A 22652-nucleotide genomic window follows, 5' to 3' on the forward strand; every position below is an offset into this window, starting at 1 on the left:
AGCACAGATGTAGGGAGCTGTAGCAGTTTGGTGGGCTCCCTCCCTCCCTCCCTCCCTCCTCCCCCTCCCTCCCTCCCTCCCTCCCCCTCCCTCCCTCCCTCCCTCCCTCCCTCCCTCCCTCCCTCCCTCCCTCAATAAAACAATAATAAAAACAGGGCTTCTAACCAAGTACCAAGTCATAATTCTGCAAAGACCGGTGATAAATTAGAACAACTTGTCAAGGTTGTCACCGGGGTAAATTAGCAGGAGACTCGTGTGAACCGCAAAACTGCTGCTTCATTTGCCAATTTCAGCTTTGTCGAGGCGGCTATTAACATGCAGATTTCCTGAATTGTTTATTAGGCCGGCTGAAGCTGGAGTGGCTATTTTAAACGCTGATTTACTTTACGACTCAGCACAGAGGTAGAAGGTAAAGCAGGCTATGTGTTTGAGGCTGGCTGGCTGGCTAGCTGGATGGACAGCTGGCTGGCTGGAAGGCTGGCTGGCTTGGCAGTGTGACACACATCAGGGAGCAGGTTGACTTTCCAGATGTAGGAAGACGTGATTAAAGATATCAGTTTTAGATAGTGACATTTAGCCTATCACAGAGTCACTATATTCAAACATACCAAATACTAACACATGTAGCTAGCTCTACATCAAATGCATAAGCTACACGTGGAGATGAAACGCGCACGATGTCTCTGATGTATTGAATTTCGATCCCACTGGGGTCTTTGTCAGGACAGGTCAAGAAAGGTCTGGTCTGATGTATTAAAAAACATAGAGGCTAATACAGTCCCTGGTATTTTGTGTATTCTCTTTCCTCAGCTGCAAGACGAAGCTGTACCTGGAGAACCTTCCCAACACCAGCATCATCATCCCCTTCCACAATGAGGGCTGGTCGTCCCTGCTGAGGACCATCCACAGCATCTCCTACCGCACCCCAGACCATCTCATCGCTGAGATCATACTGGTGGACGACTACAGTGACAGAGGTAGGACACCTCGTTAACTGTTACGCTCCTGTTTGTGTTGGTGGTCAGGGTTCTTACACCACACCCTGCTCAGTGACTGTGGTAGGACCCTGGTTAAACTACAGTTATTAGAGTATGGTGCTGGTAGGACCCTGGTTAAACTACAGTTATTACAGTATGGTGCTGGTAGGACCCTGGTTATACTACAGTTATTACAGTATGGTGCTGGTAGGACCCTGGTTAAACTACAGTTATTACAGTATGGTGCTGGTAGGACCCTGGTTAAACTACAGTTATTACAGTATAGAGGTCGACCGATTTATGATTTTTCAACGCCGATACCGATAGAGATTATTGGGGGACCAAATACCGATTAATCGGCCGATTAAAATAAATGTATTTGTAATAATGACAATTACAACAATACTGAATTAACACTTATTTTAACTTAATATAATACATCAATAAAATCAATTTAGCCTCAAGTATGAAACATGTTCAATTTGGTTTAAATAATGCAAAAACAAAGTGTTGGAGAAAAACGTAAAAGTGCAATATGTGCTATGTAAGAAAGCTAACGTTTCAGTTCCTTGCTCAGAACATGAGAACATATGAAAGCTGGTGGTTCCTTTTAACATGAGTCTTCAATATTCCCAGGTAAGAAGTTTTAGGTTGTAGTTATTATAGGACTATTTCCCTCTATACCATTTGTATTTCATTAACCTTTGACTATTGGATGTTCTTATAGGCACTTTAGTATTGCCAGTGTAACAGTATAGCCTCCGTCCCTCTCCTCGCTGGGCTCGAACCAGCCACACAACGACAACAGCCACCACATCGAAGCAGCGTTACCCATGCAGAGCAGGGGAAACAACCACCCCAAGGCTCAGAGCGAGTTAAGTTTGAAACGCTATTAGCGCTCGCTAATTAGCCAGCCATTTCACTTCGGTCACACCAGCCTCATCTCGGGAGTTGATAGGTTTGAAGTCATAAACAGCGCAATGCTTGATGCACAACGAAGAGCTGCTGGCAAAACGCACTGCAAAACGCACTGCTGTTTGAATGAATGTTTACGTGCCTACTTCTGCCTACCACGGCTCAGTCAGATACTTAGATACTTGTATGCTTGTATGCTCAGTCAGATTATATGCAACACAGGACACACTAGATAATATCTAATAGTATCATCAACTAGTGATTATGATTTATTGTTTTTAATAAGATAAGTTTAATGCTAGCTAGCAACTTACCTTGGCTTACTGCATTTGCGTAACAGGCAGTCTCCTTGTGGAGTGCAACGAGAGAGAGGCAGGTCGTTATTGTGTTGGACTAGAAGGGTTGCAAGATTGGATCCTCCGAGCTGACAAGGTGAAAATCTGTCATTCTGCCCCTGAATGAGGCATTTAACCCACCGTTCCTAGGCCGTCTTTGAAAATAAGAATGTGTTCTTAACTGACTTGCCTAGTTAAATAAAGGATAAATAAAGGTGTAAAAAAAACACAAAAAACGGCAAATCGGTGCCCAAAAATACAGATTTCCGATTGTTATGAAAACTTGAAATCGGCCCTAATTAATCGGTCGACCTCTATTACAGTATGGTGCTCTATGTATCAGGTAGGACCCCAGACCATCCCTGATTAAATAAAATAAAATGAAATTGTATTGGTCACATACACATACTGTATTTAGCAGACGCTATTGTGGGTGTAGCGAAATGCTTGTGTTCCTAGCTCCAACAGTATGGCGTTGGTGGGTATGGGGCACTGCACTAGTTCCATTACCCCTACCAACTAATAGAATCTCACTTTGATTCATCTCTGTTAGTGTATGTTTTTGGTGTCCACAACCCTGGATGTTGCCTCTGGGGGTCTTTGCCTTGAGGATAACCCTGTGTGTGAAGCTAGTGTGAGCCATACTCATTTGTGTCAACCTCTCATCCGTCTATGGTCAGGTAGTTTGGTTTGGGAGGAGTTGGGTTTTGCTCGCCAGCCAGCTGGTTGCCCTGTTGGCCGTTGCCCTCTTTCTCTCCTGTGGTTCTGTGGATGTTGTGCAGAGAAACAGATTCACTTCCTATAGTGGTGTGGCTGCTTGCCTCAGGGGGAGGGAGATAGAACGTATGCATTCAGTAGCCAGACCACTGTGGCCGGACAGGGTCAGTCAATGTGTACTGTATGCTCCCCCGCAGTGTTGAGACAATCCACTGGAACTCTCAGTCCACTGGCCTTCCGAGACAGACACACACCCTTCCGAGACAGACACACACACACACACACACACGCACACACACACAGAGAAGACTCACCACACCACCGGGCTTAGCCCGGATCATTCCACATTCCGTATTCCGCCTCTGGAAGCCCATGCATATATTCACATAATTGAGGTATTTTTATATTGTTTTAGCGGGCAAAGAGCAACAGCACAAACAACCTCTTGGTGGATGGACTTTAGAGTGTGTGTTCTTCATTTGCATCAGGGGATGATTCAGCCTATTGGGGAATTCACTGGTTGTTTAAAGGAGCGATGCGCAGTTGCTACATCCATTTTGGACATGGAATTCATTCTTGAAGAAGTATGTCTTGTACATAAATGGCTGATGAGTTTAGTTCAACTGTCGTATCCCATCAGAACCCAAAATATCAGCTTGTTTCACTCCAATGTTTGTAAACAACCGAAATGTAAACAAACACAGTATAGGCTCAAAACATGGTCAAAACTCATTTTGATATCATGGATGGTCAATCCTGGCATTTAGCTCTGTTTATGAATTTGAAAGTGGTTACATTTCTCCAGCCCCATCCCCCAGCTTTTTACCAAAAACAGTGATGGGGTGCCAGCTTTGTTGTCGTTTCAACTGCTGAGTTCCCCTATGACGTAGGTAACGTTTATGTTAAAGCTGTGCACTTTCATATTTTGAGTCCTTGGTCCACAGTTCATCCATGTAACCACTCTCTGTTGGTTGCTGTAGGCCTGTCTGTTCTGTTTACATACTGAGTCAGGTGAATGTGTGGAAATGGGTGTGTGTGTGTGTGTGTGTGTGGGATCAGTGTTAGAGCTGGCAGATTCTCAGTGAGTTGAGGCTCTCTGGGACCATAGTCCTCACGGTGGGACACCAGATGGGCACAGCTGCTGCTCTACCCTACAGCTGAATCTATCCCCCAGGTGTGTGTGTGTGTGTGTGTGTGTGTGTGTGTGTGTGTGTGTGTGTGTGTGTGTGTGTGTGTGTGTGTGTGTGTGTGTGTGTGTGTGTGTGTGTGTGTGTGTGTGTGTGTGTGTGTGTGTGTGTGTGTGTGTATATGTGTGCCTGCCAGCGTTTGATGTGCTAATGTTATTGTCACTGGCCATATTATATTGTTTAATTATTCTCCCATCTTACAACCACACTTCAATAGCACCTAAACTGGTCAGCTGTGTAATTCATGCCAGATATCCTGGCTACACATCCCAGGACTGCGTTCACCCCCATCATGTTCTGGTGTGTCACACAGAGGAGCTAGGCACATTCTGGTGTGTTGCACACAGCAGCTAGGCAGAGTGGCCTCTTTGTGCCTGTGGAGGACAATTCTCCAGCGGAAATATCTATGAACAGATTTTTCACCTGAAGCGAAAATAACAATAAGCTCTGCTGACAAAATAGCTACATTTGAAACCAAACCTTCTGAGAAATAATTTGGCAATGTATAATTATGAGTCATAATGATAATAACTCTCCATCTGTTGCTTGAATGATAAATAATGAAATCAACCTTTATTGTCTGATGCTACATTCATAACCCTCTGGCACGGTTGTAATTCCCAGTTGTGAAGTCATAAATACCAGTTGGATGCAGTCACGTGCTTTGTACTCGTTGAGAAACACTGATTGGCTAAAGGCCAACACGCTGCATCACCCATAAACTAAAAGTACAGCTACCATGCTTGTAAACAAATTATAATGCTCAAAAAACATATTAATAGATTGCTTTTTATAAACAATGTTTTTTTGTTGTATTTGCCTGCCAAAAATGCAGTTATCGAGGTTATTTCCTTACTAGGTGACATCAGAGGTCAGCATGTGGGAGAAGTTGGAGCTCAAGGATGATAGACAAGCTTCCCACTAGTAATTACCAGTTGGAGGGGCGTTCAAGTGGATCTTTCCCAGCTGAATGTGGTAAATACCACCTTCCCACTTTTTGTGAACACAGCATTAGTCACCTACTGTACCTGTGAACATATCCTATCTATTAAGTGTCAGTGGAAAACTATGATTATGTTGCATAAGTATACCAATCAGTTGGCTACATAGTTTATATGGATGGGCATTAGAAATTATTTCACTATTCAAATAATATGAAGGTGGAGTGGGACCAGGGGACTTATCTAGGACGGAGAGTGCACCAGAGGAGGGGGGGTCTGCAGCGGTGCGGAGGCCACCAGAGGCGAGAGACGGTGATGAGGCCAACGGAGCAGCGCCTGGGGAGGGGTGCTCAATGGTGGCAGTGCAGCGGGAGGATTGTAGTGCAGTGGGAGGTGAGATACTAGTGGATCTGGAATTCAGTGAGGCCTTTGGGGATACGTGTTTACATTTTGTGAACTTAAACGTCCGAAGCCTACTACCGAAGATAGATGAGATATGTCTGTTGGTTCGCAAATCAGAGGTGGGTGTCTTATGTTTCACAGAGACAGAAAGGATCGGAATTGGAATTTGGGGGGGGGTGTATGTGCGTTTGTAAGATCGGACATTGCTTATAACGACAGATCGGATTTAAGCGTTGCTCTGGAGATTGTCAGGCTGGATATCTGCCTTCCCAAAACCAAGCCGATTTTATTGGGGGTGTGTTACAGGCCACCCAATCAGAATGCATTCTATGTAGGTCTTGAAATTGTGTTGTCAAACTGTAATGATTCCCTGGTGAAGGAAATAATTTTCTTAGGGGATTTCAATACGGATGTCTTCAAAAAGGCAAACCCAACTCACAATGTATTTATGCACTTCTGTAGATCACTTGCCCTGACCCAAATGATAAAAGATCCCACCAGGGTATGGGAAACAGTGCAAAGTACAATTGACTTAATTTTGGTGTCTGATAAATCCAAACTATTGCAGAGTGGAGTAATAGTATATGGAATCAGTGATCATTTTATTATATTTTGCACAAGGAGGGTTTTTAAAGATATATTATAGTGTCACAAAACTGTTAGAATCAGAGGACTCAAAAAATACTGTGTTGAAATGTTTAGGGACCAAGTTGGTAAAATTGACTGTTCACCAGTGCTGTATAGTGTTGGGGTAGACAGTGCCTGGGAAGCTTAAATGTAGATTCCTTGATGTGATGAATGTGATGGCTCCCATTAGATGGGTCAGGGTAAAGCAGAGATCTAGCCCTTGGTTTAATCATGAGATTCTAGAATCTCTCCTAGCAAGGAATAAGGCCTTGATGAAATTTAAGAACTCTCAAGAGCAGCCTGATTTTCTCCTATATTAACGTCACAGAAATTAAGCACAGAGCAGGATGGATGAAGCACAGAGCAGGATGGATGAAGCATAGAGCAGGATGGATGAAGCACAGAGCAGGATGGATGAAGCACAGAGCAGGATGGATGAAGTACAGAGCAGGATGGATGAAGCACTGAGCAGGATGGATGAAGCACAGAGCAGGATGGATGAAGCATAGAGCAGGATGGATGAAGCACAGAGCAGGATGGATGAAGCACAGAGCAGGATGGATGAAGCACAGAGCAGGATGGATGAAGCACAGAGCAGGATGGATGAAGCACAGAGCAGGATGGATGAAGCACAGAGCAGGATGGATGAAGCTAAGAGGGGTTACTTTGCTGATAAAATAATTGAGAACTTAAATTACCCTATAAAGCTTTGGAAAAAGCTAGGCTGTAGTAGTACTACCAAAAACAAACTAAACAGTATTGGACTGAACATCAGGGGGGAGATTGTTTAAGAAAAAGCAGAGGTTGCCAATGAATTCAACTATTTTTGTTACTTCTGTTGCCAGCAAGCTGGTTAGAAAGCTACCCACCAGTTCTGGTATGTATGGAAACGCCCAAGTCAATAAGTATTATGCCGAGTTACGGGTTCAGGCAAACTCTTTTGCAAAGGTGGCAACAGCCAAAATAGCAGAGCTTAAATGCTCCAAAGCCACAGGCCTGGATAATATTCCTGCAAGGTTTCTTATAGATTCTGCTGAGGAAATTGGCCCATGTATTACGCATATCGTTAATCGTTCTCTTGAACAAGGCACCTTTCCCAGGGACATGAAACACACTAAAGTTATACCTCTGTGAAGAAGGGGTTAAAGTCTGACCCTGGGAATTATAGGCCTGAATCTCAATCAATCAATCAATCAAATGTATTTATAAAGCCTTTCTTACATCAGCTGATGTCACAAAGTGCTGTACAGAAACCCAGCCTAAAACCCCAAACAGCAAGCAATGCAGATGTAGAAGCAGGTGATACAGTTAACCCCTGTCTCCTAATCTCCAAACTGGAGGCACTGGGGTTAAGCAGTATCCCTCTAGGCTGGGTAAAGTCCTTTTTATCAGGTAGGGAGCAAATAGTACAGGTTAATGGGTCACTGTCTCAGGCAAAACCAATGATTTGTGTAGTTCTGCAGGGGAGCGTGCTTTGTCCTTTACTGTTTTGACTGTATATTAGCAATATGAAAGATGCTTGTTCTTGCCGTCTTTTCCTTTATGCGGATGACTCTACACTTCTGGTGTCTCACAAAAGTAAAACTAAGTTGGAGAGCATACTTAACACAGAGCTTACTAATATTAGCAAATGGCTTGGAGATAATAAGGTATCTCTACACTTAGGTGAAACTGAAGCAATTATTTTTGGATCCAGACCTAAATTGAGTAGGTCCTTTGAAATCAGAGTGGAGTTAGGGGGGAGGTGCTGACTACTAAAACCTCTGTTAGCTACCTGGGATGCATCCTTGATGGAAGATTGGGAGGTGTGAGCATGGCCACTAAAGTGCTAGGGAAGGTAAATGCCAGGACTACATTTTTGCCTAGAAAGTCCAAGCTGCTTGATAAGGACTCAAAAGTGAGTGAAAGTGATAGCCACTGCCCTCATTCAATGCCACTTTGACTACACTAGTACTTCCTGGTTTGGGGGCTTATCTAAATTTATGAAGCTTAGGTTAAGATAGCCCAGAATAAGCTGATCAGGGTAGTATTGAAATGAATCCATGTACACACATAGGCAGGAGCTGCTTTCAGGAACTCAACTGGTTGCCTGTTGAGGGTGTCCCAGATTAGACTGGGTTTGGTTTACACAAGTATTTATGGTTCTGTGCCCAGATGTCTAACTGATGTCTAACTGATTACCTTCCCAGTGCACACAATCACTTTCCTGGTGCACACAATCACAGCACCAGATTAGGTGTTGCTGATGTGTGCTCACCTCTTACTCTAAGGTGGCATAGCAGTTCAGACGTCTTTTGTCCTCGTCTTGTCGTGTCATGTATATATATATATATTTACAACTTTTTTATGTACATTTTATTTTTATTTTCCATCAACTCATCTTCAAAACACTCTCCTGCAACCCGCCTCACCAATTTATATTTATAAAAAAGTATTATTTACCTCAAATCTGTAATCCTCCAAGAAGCTAGCCAGAAACTCCAAGAAGCTAGCCTGAAACTAGCCAGAAGCTAATCCAGAAGCTAATCAGAAGCTAGTTCAGAAGCTAGTTAGCTTCTTTACTGGCAAATCGTTAGTATTCAGCTAACCACGGTTTGTGGTCATCAGCTATCCTTTAGCTCGAAAATCTATCGCCAGTTCTGTACGGCGCAGCGCGGCTCGGAATGGAACATACCGGACCAATTTTTCTCTCCATGTCCCTGGATTTCGACTGCTATTCTGTATATTCATACCCGGATCTCACAGCTAGCTAGCTGCTATCCGTGTGACTATCGGCCTTCGTCGATTCCGGAGCAAACATCAATTATTCCAGAGCTAGCCAGCTCCGTCAATCACTCCTGAGTTCCATCAATCACTCCTGGGCTGCAGTCACCTATCCGGACCCGTTTTACTGCCTACGCGGAGCCCCAACGGGCCTTCACAACTGGACTGCCGACGTTATCTACCCGAAGGAGATCCGGCTGGCTCCTCCGTCGCGACGTTACCTGAACGCCTAATCTCTGCGGCCTGCTAACCGTTAGCTGTCTTACCGATGGCTGCTATCTGAATAGACAATCGGACAATTTATTTATTTTTTATTATTATTGTTTTCTTCTTGGGCCTCTATAACTATATCTATTGTTTTTATTTTGTTGTTGTTGTGTGATTTGGATTAATCCCCTCTACCACACGGAACCCCACTAATCTACTGACGGAACACAAGAGGTGGCTAACAACAGACGATGATGATCAATGATGTTTCTAGAGACAATATCTCTCTCTTCATCACTCAATACCTAGGTTTACCTCCACTGTATTCACATACTACCATACCTTTGTCTGTACATTATACCTTGATGCTATTTTACCGCCCCCAGAAACCTCCTTTTACTCTATGTTCCAGACGTTCTAGACGACCAATTCTCATAGCTTTTAGCCGTACCCTTATTCTACTCCTCCTATGTTCCTCTGGCGATGTAGAGGTGAATCCAGGCCCTGCAGTGCCTAGCTCCACTCCTATTCCCCAGGCGCTCTCTTTTGACGACTTCTGTAACCGTAATAGCCTTGGTTTCATGCATGTTAACATTAGAAGCCTGCTCCCTAAGTTTGTTCTATTCACTGCTTTAGCACACTCTGCCAACCCGGATGTTCTAGCTGTGTCTGAATCCTGGCTTAGGAAGACCACCAAAAATTCAGACACAGAACTGCCAAAGGGGGCGGTGTTGCAATCTACTGCAAAGATAGCCTGCAGAGTTCTGTCCTACTATCCAGGTCTGTACCCAAACAATTTGAACTTCTACTTTTAAAAATCCACCTCTCTAAAAACAAGTCTCTCACCGTTGCCGCCTGCTATAGACCACCCTCTGTCCCCAGCTGTGCTCTGGACACCATATGTGAACTGATTGCCCCCATCTATCTTCAGAGTTCGTGCTGCTAGGCGACCTAAACTGGAACATGCTTAACACCCCAGCCATCCTACAATCTAAACTTGATGCCCTCAATCTCACACAAATTATCAATGAACCTACCAGGTACCTCCCCAAAGCCTTAAACACGGGCACCCTCATAGATATCATCCTAACCAACTTCCCCTCTAAATACACCTCTGCTGTCTTCAACCAAGATCTCAGCGATCACTGCCTCATTGCCTGCATCTGTAATGGGTCAGCGGTCAAACGACCTCCACTCATCACTGTAAAACGCTCCCTGAAACACTTCTGCGAGCAGGCCTTTCTAATCGACCTGGCCGGGGTATCCTGGAAGGATATTGATCTCATCCCGTCAGTAGAGGATGCCTGGATATTTTTTAAAAATGCCATCTTAAATAAACATGCCCCATTCAAGAAATTTAGAACCAGGAACAGATATAGCCCTTGGTTCTCCCCAGACCTGACTGCCCTTAACCAACACAAAAACATCCTATGGCGTTCTGCATTAGCATCGAACAGCCCCCGTGATATGCAGCTGTTCAGGGAAGCTAGAAACCATTATACACAGGCAGTTAGAAAAGCCAAGGCTAGCTTTTTCAAGCAGAAATTTGCTTCCTGCAACACTAACTCAAAAAAGTTCTGGGACACTGTAAAGTCCATGGAGAATAAGAACACCTCCTCCCAGCTGCCCACTGCACTGAAGATAGGAAACACTGTCACCACTGATAAATCCACCATAATTGAGAATTTCAATAAGCATTTTTCTACGGCTGGCCATGCTTTCCACCTGGCTACTCCTACCCTGGTCAACAGCACTGCACCCCCAACAGCAACTCGCCCAAGCCTACCCCATTTCTCCTTCTCCCAAATCCATTCAGCTGATGTTCTGAAAGAGCTGCAAAATCTGGACCCCTACAAATCAGCCGGGCTAGACAATCTGGACCCTTTCTTTCTAAAATTATCTGCCGAAATTGTTGCCACCCCTATTCCTAGCCTGTTCAACCTCTCTTTCGTGTCGTCTGAGATTCCCAAAGATTGGAAAGCAGCTGCGATCATCCCCCTCTTCAAAGGGGGGGACACTCTTGACCCAAACTGCTACAGACCTATATCTATCCTACCGTGCCTTTCTAAGGTCTTCGAAAGCCAAGTCAACAAACAGATTACCGACCATTTCGAATCTCACCATACCTTCGCTGCTATGCAATCTGGTTTCAGAGCTGGTCATGGGTGCACCTCAGCCACGCTCAAGGTCCTAAACGATATCTTAACCGCCATCGATAAGAAACATTACTGTGCAGCCGTATTCATTGATCTGGCCAAGGCTTTCGACTCTGTCAATCACCACATCCTCATCGGCAGACTCGACAGCCTTGGTTTCACAAATGATTGCCTCGCCTGGTTCACCAACTACTTCTCTGATAGAGTTCAGTGTGTCAAATCGGAGGGTCTGCTGTCCTGACCTCTGGCAGTCTCTATGGGGGTTCCACAGGGTTCAATTCTTGTACCGACTCTCTTCTCTGTATACATCAATGAGGTCGCTCTTGCTGCTGGTGAGTCTCTGATCCACCTCTACGCAGACGACACCATTCTGTATACTTCCGGCCCTTCTTTGGACACTGTGTTAACAACCCTCCAGGCAAGCTTCAATGCCATACAACTCTCCTTCCGTGGCCTCCAATTGCTCTTAAATACAAGTAAAACTAAATGCATGCTCTTCAACCGATCGCTACCTGCACCTACCCGCCTGTCCAACATCACTACTCTGGATGGCTCTGACTTAGAATACGTGGACAACTACAAATACTTAGGTGTCTGGTTAGACTGTAAACTCTCCTTCCAGACCCATATCAAACATCTCCAATCCAAAGTTAAATCTAGAATTGGCTTCCTATTTCGCAACAAAGCATCCTTCACTCATGCTGCCAAACATACCCTTGTAAAACTGACCATCCTACCAATCCTCGACTTTGGCGATGTCATTTACAAAATAGCCTCCAATACCCTACTCAACAAATTGGATGCAGTCTATCACAGTGCAATCCGTTTTGTCACCAAAGCCCCATATACTACCCACCATTGCGACCTGTACGCTCTCGTTGGCTGGCCCTCGCTTCATACTCGTTGCCAAACCCACTGGCTCCATGTCATCTACAAGACCCTGCTAGGTAAAGTCCCCCCTTATCTCAGCTCGCTGGTCACCATAGCATCTCCCACCTGTAGCACACGCTCCAGCAGGTATATCTCTCTAGTCACCCCCAAAACCAATTCTTTCTTTGGCCGCCTCTCCTTCCAGTTCTCTGCTGCCAATGACTGGAACGAACTACAAAAAGGCCTGAAACTGGAAACACTTATCTCCCTCACTAGCTTTAAGCACCAACTGTCAGAGCAGCTCACAGATTACTGCACCTGTACATAGCCCACCTATAATTTAGCCCAAACAACTACCTCTTTCCCAACTGTATTTAATTTTAATTAATTTATTTATTTTGCTCCTTTGCATCCCATTATTTTTATTTCTACTTTGCACATTCTTCCATTGCAAAACTACCATTCCAGTGTTTTACTTGCTATATTGTATTTACTTTGCCACCATGGCCTTTTTTGCCTTTACCTCCCTTCTCACCTCATTTGCTCACATTGTATATAGACTTGTTTATACTGTATTATTGACTGTATGTTTGTTTTACTCCATGTGTAACTCTGTGTCGTTGTATCTGTCGAACTGCTTTGCTTTATCTTGTCCAGGTCGCAATTGTAAATGAGAACTTGTTCTCAACTTGCCTACCTGGTTAAATAAAGGTAAAATAAATAAATAAATTATACAAATCAAATCAAATCACAGGTTCAGGAGTAATGCTGGGAAAGGTACTTTCTTGTATACTGGCGCTCAGAGTGTAATGAGTTGCTTCTTCCCATAAAAACTATGTCCTCTCTGGGCAGCTTTAAAAATAAAGTAAAAAACTGTTTATCTTCTGTCCCCATATGAATGACCTCTATGATTGTACCTCTGTTAATCACATCACTCAAAATGACGTAAAATGCCACAACAGCAGACAGTACAATAGTTTTCCGGGTGCTATTCCAGTATTTGTTGGCTAGGGGTGGCAGGTCGCCTGGCGGGTAGGAGCGTTGGGCCAGTAACCAGCAGGTAACCTAGTGGTTAGAGCGTTGGACCAGTAACCAGAAGTTTGCTGCATGGAATCCCTGGGCTGACAGGGTAAAACTCTGTCATTCTGCCCCTGAACAAGGCAGTTAACCCACTGTTCCCCGGGCGTCGATGATGTGGATGTAGATTAAGGCAGCCCCCCGCACCTCTCTGATTCAGAGGGGTTGGGTTAAATGCGGAAGACACATTTCAATTGAATACATTCAGTTGTACAACTGACTAGGTTTCCGCCTTTCCCCTTTCCCTAACAGTAGCCTCTAACAGCAATAGTGAATATGTCTGATGTTTGCCATCATAGAACTGATTCTGTTTCAACAAAAAGTTTTCTGGTGAGTGTTTTGCTTTGATCTGTGTCAGGTCTTGTGAACCCTCCGTTGGTGCGCGCCTGCAGGCTATTTGAAGTGGGGAAATAGCATACTGTTGTCAGGGCTGACCGGAGGGCTATGATAGTAAAATGCCTTTTCATGTGAAACGCAACCCATAACCCATAGCCCATGAGAGAGAAAAAGGAGCTTTAAAATAAAACAATTACTTTGTGCGTCCTCAGACCTGTAGGCTACATTTAAAAGTCAGGCCAATTCATTTATCAGGATCATTAATGGGTATATCAAAAGAATTGGCAATATAAACTATGGTAAAACAAAGGAAAATGCCCATCGTTGGCTGTCATTTCAGCTGCTTGATGTGATTGTGTGTTAGTTTTAATTGGCTAGTTAGCTACAGTAGCAAAGGAGAAGTAACAATTAGCCTAGCTATCCTCAGTGCTTAATTTGTAAATCGGGAAGTGCTGGAACAAAAAGTCAGCACAAGAGGGGGGTGACCTGGGCAGCTCTGAGGTACCAGAACGCATGAAAAATATAACCATCTTTATAATAAAGCATTGCATGCATATCATCACATTTGTGTTATGGCATGGGGAACAATGTTAGTGGCATAGAGTCTGGGAAAATGTTTGTCTTTTAAAACGCATTTCATTTGACTGGAGACTTTGGTATAATCTTTTTTAATGCCGAGTTCAAAACAACTAGGAACTCGCAACTAGGAAATCTCAGAATTCCGACTTCAGTGCGTTCAAGACATCTGGGAACTCTGGAAGAACTAGCTCCCAATTGGTCAAATTTGTTTTGAATAGTCATCTAACTCGGAATTCCAAGTCAGGAACTCTGGCCTCTTTCTAGAGCTCCGACCTGAAGATCACTGACATCATGATTCCAACTCGAGTTCCCAATTGTCTTAAAATCACCATAATACCACACAGTTGATCGAAATGAGAGGCTACTTTGACAAAGAACAACTGAAAATCTGAGATCAATAAAAGCTAACTTGTCTTGAATCCATCAATAGGTATTGTAGGCTACAATATGAGTAGCAAATTATAGTCCCAAAAATTATTTTCAGTTCCACTGACTCACCCAATGACACGCAGCTCCCTCACTAGTAATGGCCTATGCGCTCGTGCCAGAAGCCTCTCTCCTGTTTTACTTTGTAAAATACTTGGAAGTTGATCAAGTATTTTGGGATCCTACAGCATAGAGTCTTCTCTTTTCAGCAGGAGCCATTTGCTTTCCAACCTGTTTTGTCTGCATGCTGTTTGTTCACTGACAGATTTGCCACGTGTTCCAGACTGTAGGCTATGCCTTGTTATTGGGATACACTCCACAGCTAGGCAATTAAAAAAAAAAGACGCTATTGATCCTCTGTGGCAAAATTATAGGCTTTCTAGTGTAGTAGGCTATTCTGAGTTATTTCATTTATTTCTGAACAAACAGCATTAACTCTATAATTTTGGCAAATGTATATAAATTCATCAGTGCTGCTGCAGCTCCTCCAGATCCCTTCGCACGGTTATGATTCTATAAGGAAATAAATGATGCAACACTGGGGAGATGAGAATTGCAGGCCCATGTCTATCAGAGCAGAGAGAGGGAGATAAATCATAGGAACGGAATGTCATTGTAGTTCTGAGAGAGATACGGGGGGGGGCGCAAGTCGAAATAAATACATTTTATTGCTTTTATTTGAATTTTGACATTGCAAAAAGCGGCCAAATAGGTTCATTTCTTTTGTCTGATAACCCCCCCTAAAGGGCTGTTTCCCTTGGCTTCGCCTCGGGCCTAAGAACAGCCCTTAGTCGGGAGTTATCACACGATAATCCCCAGGTCCTCATGCCTTATTGCTTAAAAACTGGTGTGCTGCTTGTGCATTTTATTGTCTATACATATGTACTGCTGCTTCAAATGTGCATGTTTTACCCTGTATTAGGGGTACACCTAGTCCAATCATCCTGGTACCTGCAATGTGTGAACCAACCAATCGGAGACCTGTTGGCAAGGAGCTGAATTGTGTCCAAAGGTCTTCACCTTGGCAGAACTCAAGAGTTTCCCTCTCTCTGAGCTCAGACCCCCTCTGACACCTTGGGGGGGAAAAAAATCACCTGTCACTCCTGAAGTGTCACCTCCCACGGTCACCGTGGAGATATCCAGGAAGTCACTCACAGCATGGAGCTGTCACCACCGCTTTATCTCCACGGCAACATTTAAGGGCAAAGATCCAATTCCCATCAATCACGCTGCAACCGCCCCCCCAAAAAATGTGACGCGCGAGATAAGAGAGAGGTGTTCTTATTGGAATAGACTGACTGACTGACAGTGTCATTTATGCAGCTCTCAAACAAGAGGGGTCGGAAAATGGAATATGTATTAGATTCTACCGCTCAAAGCATCAAAGATGACAGTTGTTTCGAATGTATTCTACCTGAATGACAGACTCAATGAGATCGGTAGGAATCTCAGAACATGAATTTGTTGCTGTCTAACTTTAGACAAATGAGAAATATGACAGGGCATGCCAGGTTAGAAAACACTAAGCTGAAAGCTAAATGTTCACAGTAAATACCAAATAGCCTAAATTAAAACTTGAAAGTGCTTTGAAGTTTTTAAAAGAACAATCCTTAGCTAAATGGAAGGCCCTGCAAAAACATCCAGCTGTGTATTGTGTGTGCTTTGTAAATGTTTCCTTTTATAGTTAAGCCAAATCACCATCCTCCCTCCACAGGCAGTAACATACACACACACAGAGAGAGAGAGAGAGAGAGACCCCCCCCCCCCCCCCACACACACACACACACACACACACACACACACACACACACTTCAGCTAAATGTCTTTAGAAAGGAATGCTGTTCTTGTGAAAGATACCCTGAGAAGCAATGTGTAATGGTTATCTCTAAATGAACCACTGCTGGGCACTCATTAAAACAAGGAGGCAAATTGAATTCACTCCACAGAATTTAATGAATCATGAAATGTCCCCTCATTCAGTGTCATTTAGCTAGAACTGTGATGGCACTCTGTTAGGCACTTTTGCTCTTTTTCTTCTATGTATTATGCAAAGGTGTGCTAATTGCAAAAATAACATGTTTCACATAGAGAAAAGGATGAATGCATGTGGCAATGCTAAGTACACAAGCCACCAAATCCAGAACGGATTTCTTGAGAGCTGAGATGGTACAAAGTGAAATAATAAGAGAAGTAAAGGAAAGTCAAGTTTTCAATGTAATTGCAGATGAAACCAACGATTTTAACAAAAAAGAACAAATGTCTTTGGTTGTGAGGTACTATTACAACAGGGCCATCCACAAAAGCTTGTTACACTTTCAGTCAGCTGAAAGCTTAGATGCAGCAGGTCTCACAAAAATAATTATTGATTGCCTTGAAAAACATGGTCTGGACTACAGAAATAATCGTGTGGGGCAAGGCTATGACGGTGCATCCGTCATGAGTGGAAAGCATTCTGGTGTGTCTGCAGTGCAAGTGCAAGTTTTGCATTTTATGTGCACTGTAATGCACATAGTTTGAATTTGGTTCTAGTCGATGCTGTAAATCAGTGCCTGAGGCAGTTAACTTTTTTGCTCTACTGCAAAAGCTTTATAACTTTGTATCTGGCTCATATGTTCATCTCAAGTGGCTTGCAGTTCAGAAAGAGCTGTATCCACAGCAGCAGCCCAGGGAACTACGGAGACTTACGGCTGTAAGGTGGGCATGCAGATACGTGGCATGCCGTAATCTGAGGTACAGGCTTCCAGCAGTTCTGAGAGTGCTACAGGATATCACACTTGAAAATAGTGGTGATGGATCAGTGGAGGCAAGGGGCTTCTTTCTCAGATAGATTTACATGTCATAGGGCTTTTGGTTACCTTCTGTAAAGTGCTTGTTGAAGCCAAATGTCTTTCTTACATGCTCCAATCAAGCTCTCTTGACCTAGCAAGGGCTGTGTAACTTGGGTCAAACGTTTCGGGTAGACTTCCACAAGCTTCCCACATTAAGTTGGGTAAATTTTGTTGGGTAAATTTTGGCCCATTCCTCCTGACAGAGCTGGTGTAACCGAGTCAGGTTTGTAGGCCTCCTTGCTCGCACACGCTTTTTCAGTTCTGCCCACACATTTTCTATTGGATTGAGGTCAGGGCTTTGTGATGGCCACTCCAATACCTTAACTATGTTGTTCTTGAGCCATTTTGTCACAACTTTGGAAGTATGGTAGGGGTCATTGTCCATTTGGAAGACCCATTTGCGACCAAGCTTTAACTTCCTGACTGATGTCTTGAAATATTGCTTCAATATATCCACATAATTTTCCACCCTCATGATGCCATCTATTTTGTGATCAGTCCCTCCTGTCCCTCCTGCAGCAAAGCACCCCCACAACATGATGCTGCCACCCCCGTGCTTCACGGTTGGGATGGTGTTATTCGGCTTGCAAGCCTCCCCCCTTTTCCTCCAAACATAATGATGGTCATTATGGCCAAACAGTTCTATTTTTGTTTCATCAGACCAGGGGACATTTCTCCAAAAAGTACAATCTTTGTCCCCATGTGCTGTTGCAAACCATAGTCTGGCTTTTTTATGGCATTTTTGGAGCAGTGGCTTCTTCCTTGCTGAGCGGCCTTTCAGGTTATGTCGATATAGGACTCGTTTTACTGTGGATAGAGATACTTTTGTACCTGTTTACTCCAGCATCTTCACAATGTCCTTTTCTTTTGTTCTGGGATTGATTTGCGCTTTTCACACCAAAGTACGTTCATCTCTAGGAGACAGAACGCGTCTCCTTCCTGAGCGGTATGACGGCTGCATGGTTCCATGGTGTTTATACCTGCATACTTTTGTTTGTACAGATGAACATGGTACCTTCAGGCATTTGGAAATTGCTCCCAAGGATGAACCAGACTTTTGGAGGTCTACAATGTTTTATCTGAGGTCTGATTTCTTTTGATTTTCCCATGATGTCAAGCAAAGAGGCACTGAGTTTGAAGGTAGGCCTTGAAATACATCCACAGGTACACATGACTCAAATGATGTCAATTAGCCTATCAGAAGCTTCTAAAGCCATGACATAATTTTCTGGAATTTTCCAAGCTGTATAAGGCACAGTCAATTGTGATACAGTGAATTATAAGTGAAATAATCTGTCTGTAAACAATTGTCGGAAAAATTACTTGTGTCATGTAAAGTAGATGTCCTAACTGACTTGCCTAAACTATAGTTTGTTAACAAGAAATTTGTGGAGTGGTTGAAAAACAAGTTTTAATGACTTCATCCTGAGTGTATGTCAACTTCCGATGTTTGTAATATTGATGGGCACCAAAATGATTTATATTTTTCATGTCCGTTTCTGCATGATACCTGGTATGTCAAATTGCAGCGTGTTTTTTTGTAAATGCACTTTTTAGTAAATAAACTATACAATTTCTGTAACACACACATGCTATCTTATCTCCTTGGTGCTTGAGCTTTATTTTCAACATTTTTTGGGGATGTTCAACACTTATAGACCCACATTATGTATTCATGAAAACAGAGTGACCCAAGTCTCTCCAGTATGTGAGTACTCTGTGTGTGTGAGAGAGAGAGAGAGAGAGAGAGAGAGAGAGAGAGATTGAGCTGCAGTTCTGACTATTCATAGTGTGTTAAAGAATTAAAAATAGTGAAGTAACCCTTTTGGACCACACTATCTACCACATTGAAGAACTCCGGGTTAAAGTGAATGATCACTTCTACCTCTAATCAGCAATCATAGGTAGAGCTGGGTGATATGGCCAAAATCTCATATCCCGATATAGGTCATTTCATATCCCGATAACGATACATATCACAATATACACATTTTCTGTAAATTCAATGAATAAATAGTTTATAGAAAATGCCCACATGTAAAGGCCTATTTCTTATTACTTGTTGAATTATACTCAACTAATAAAAGGTACTTACTCATATTTGATTATTTCTCCTTTTATTTAGAACCTTTGTGCAAATGTTCAATTAAGCATTTAACAAAATATACAATATTAATGCATAAAATCTAAAAAGGTCAATAGAAAAGACTTTAACTGTACTTTTTTGGGTCTCATCCGTAGACTCTCCGTGCTGTTTCACATGATTCTTGCATAGGTGATAAAACAGGTTGGTGGTGTTTGAGCATGTTGTTGGGACCGGCCTGCGGCATATTTTGCAGGGGACAGCTTTCTGGTCCGTGTCAGACTTTTCATACCCAAACCACGTCCATGCGACCGAAGTAGCCCCTCTTTTAGTTACGGTCTCCATGCTCTGTGTCACGTTCACTCTTCTCCATGTCTGTTTGTGTTGTAAATTTCCTTCCACACGGCACGTGCGAACGCAAACGCACAGCGACGTCCAATTGACAAAAAATATTGCCGTGAAGAGTGTGATCTGCGACACAACAAAATTAAACGATAGAGCATAATGTGAAACGATAGACGCTTTTCTATCGTCACACAACATATATCGTCATATCGCCCAGCCCTAATCATAGGATTCATACATGCTTCTTAGATGCAAGGTTAGGGTAACACACACATCTTCTGTCATGGTCTATGGACCCCCTGAAGTAACCTTGGCCACCCCATATATAAAACTCTAGTTCCGCCCCTGCCTTTACGCTCCTGGAGTTGCTAGGCTACACCAACGGTCGGCAACCTTTTCCATTTGGAGTGCCAATTTATCTTACCATTCCTACTGATCTGTGTGCCTGTTCTGATTTTGATACGCACATTTTTGTGGTACAGTTTCATTTAATTTATAATAGTCTTGGTATATCAAAATCATTGTCTGTGGTTAATGACACAAATCTAAAAGTAACTTTTATTGCCATTGCCAAAACATATTCTGGGCCCTCAGAGTTTCCTGTGCCAGTGAGCTGGGGACAGACACAGCTGTAGGTTATTTGTGCAAGGCATAAGAAGTAATCAGGCATTTTATGACTGGAACAGAGCATTACATCTTTCCTTGTAATGCCGAGTGGTTATCGAAAGGGAGAGAGCTGGAAATATTTGCATTCTCAATTGAGTCTAAAAACATACTTTTTTACTTGCTGTTTGAGGTCCATTAGTGGTGATATGTTGAGACAATCAAAGATACTTTTATACATCCCCAAATGGGCATATTTATAGGCCTACATTTGCACGCAGGCCAGGTAGACTAGTCCTACTTCTATATGTGTAATCAGGTGCGAGTCCTTACTCAACAAAGACGATTAATAAATTGACAAAACTTGAAAATGGAAGGAAAGGAACAAAAACTTGTCTCTCACAAGTGTAGCATAGGTTGTGAGTTCTGCAAACAACATGTCCACTCAGACAACTGTAATAATAATAATATATTGAATGCATTAACAGAAATTACCGGCCTGTTGACTAAATGGGGTCAGCCCTAGTATAGATACATTATACAATAATCCTTAATTACATTGAAACTAGTAATTAGAGGTCTTACTTCACTTGGTTGTTTGATGATGAGGTAGCCTAGCCTTAACGGTGACTGTATGTGAGCTTAATGGATTATCAAAATATACTATTTGAAAGGCAGACATTTTAATGGGTGAGGAATAGGTGATTATTATAAACCGTCCTTGAGGCAGAACTGCTCCATATCTGATGGGCCAGCCTCAATTTGGCTATATTGTAAAAATTCAAGAAAACTAAAATGTTATTTTCAGTCCTCGTTTAAGGTTAGGGTGAGGCATTAGAGTTAGCAGTGTGGTTAAGGTTAGGGTCAGGTTTTAAATCAGATTTTATGACTTTATGACTGTGCCAGCTAGTGACCACTCCGCAGAGCTGCCTCCAGAACAACATTCATGATGAAAAACGCTAACCTGCGAAACACAAGCCTGCACTTTAGATTTCATCCCCAATTCTCTTCTCTAACCCTCCCCATAGATCCAACTGACTCCTTGTCTCAACAGATGCTAGTGATGGAAGTCCTGGAGGCACTTAAAGCCAATGGTGTGTAGCAAAAAATACAGAAATGTAATTCTCTGTTGCCTTTTGGGAGAGCTGAGTGGTGAGGGGTCACGGCAGCTCAGCGGTAGAGTTGTTTTAGCTTTTGGCTAAAGCTACGGTCTGGGATTTGTGGATGTGGGATTTACCTTTAGGGAGCTATATTTGGGGGTAATTACTGAACATTTTTACTCTGCCTTTTGGATAAACCAAAACAGGCTTTATGAGATTGGAAGCCAACAGGGAGCCCTTGAGACCACAAATGCACTCATGAACACACACACACACAAACACTCTCTCTCTTTCTCTCTCTCTCTCTCTCTCTCTCTCTCTCTCTCTCTCCCACTCTCTCTCTCTCTCACACACACAAACACACACACTCTCTCTACACACACTCCCTCCCTCCCTCGCTCTCTCTCACACACAGTCTAGCACGCCGTATCAGACTGACAATGAATAATTACCACCTGTTCCGTTCTGTGTGTGACGAGAGAACAGAGAATGAATGCAAGCTAAACATATTCTCTGCCAATTCAGAAGGGCGTGTCCTTGGAATATTATAGAATGATTCATTTGTCCACTGTCCTGTATATCAATCACATGTAGAACGTTACTTTACTTTACTGTTCCCCCTGGAAGTCTCCATTCCATATTCAAACATTCAAACAAGGAAAATCTCTGACATAAAATGACATGAGCAGCCACTTTAATTAAGGGCTGTATAATAATTTGAATTTCACTTTTCCCAGAAAACCTCGACACGGTTACAGTTAGTTTCAATTGAAATGAAATCAAACACCCCTTTTAAAAGTTGTTTTGGGAGTGTTCTGACTTCTACCATGTACAATTCTGAAACACCTGGTTGATTTATCTGGTGTGTTGTATTTGAATCTAGAATGACTCCAGAAGAATGCAATTAAATGACTGAATTGACTGTGATTTAGATGGAATTGACCCCTCCGGCTATAGAGGTGTCAGTCAACCCCAAATGTACAGGTATCTACTGTATCTTGTCTACTACATTTGGGGTCAATACCTAATATAATAATAAATGCCATGTAGCAGACGCTTTTATCCAAAGAATCTAAAGCCCTATTGATACAGGATTAGTTTTACTGGGGGAGGTTGGGTAATGTAATTATGTACACAAGCACAAAACACCACGTCTGTCATTTTTACGTGTCAGGAG

At 42.9% G+C, this 22652-nt stretch overlaps 1 protein-coding gene across 2 annotated transcripts in view; it reads left to right on the forward strand.

The window, feature by feature from the left end:
• LOC112261305 (polypeptide N-acetylgalactosaminyltransferase-like 6) overlaps positions 1–22652 on the forward strand; it is a 270276-nt gene that overhangs the window by 65746 nt on the left and 181878 nt on the right. For both annotated transcript variants that reach the window (XM_024436568.2, XM_042329689.1), the window contains exon 5: positions 811–977. In XM_024436568.2, the coding sequence (XP_024292336.2) occupies positions 811–977 (167 nt within the window). The remainder of the gene's footprint in view (positions 1–810; positions 978–22652) is intronic.

This window comes from Oncorhynchus tshawytscha, linkage group LG11 (assembly GCF_018296145.1).
Source record: "Oncorhynchus tshawytscha isolate Ot180627B linkage group LG11, Otsh_v2.0, whole genome shotgun sequence".
NCBI lineage: Eukaryota > Metazoa > Chordata > Actinopteri > Salmoniformes > Salmonidae > Oncorhynchus > Oncorhynchus tshawytscha.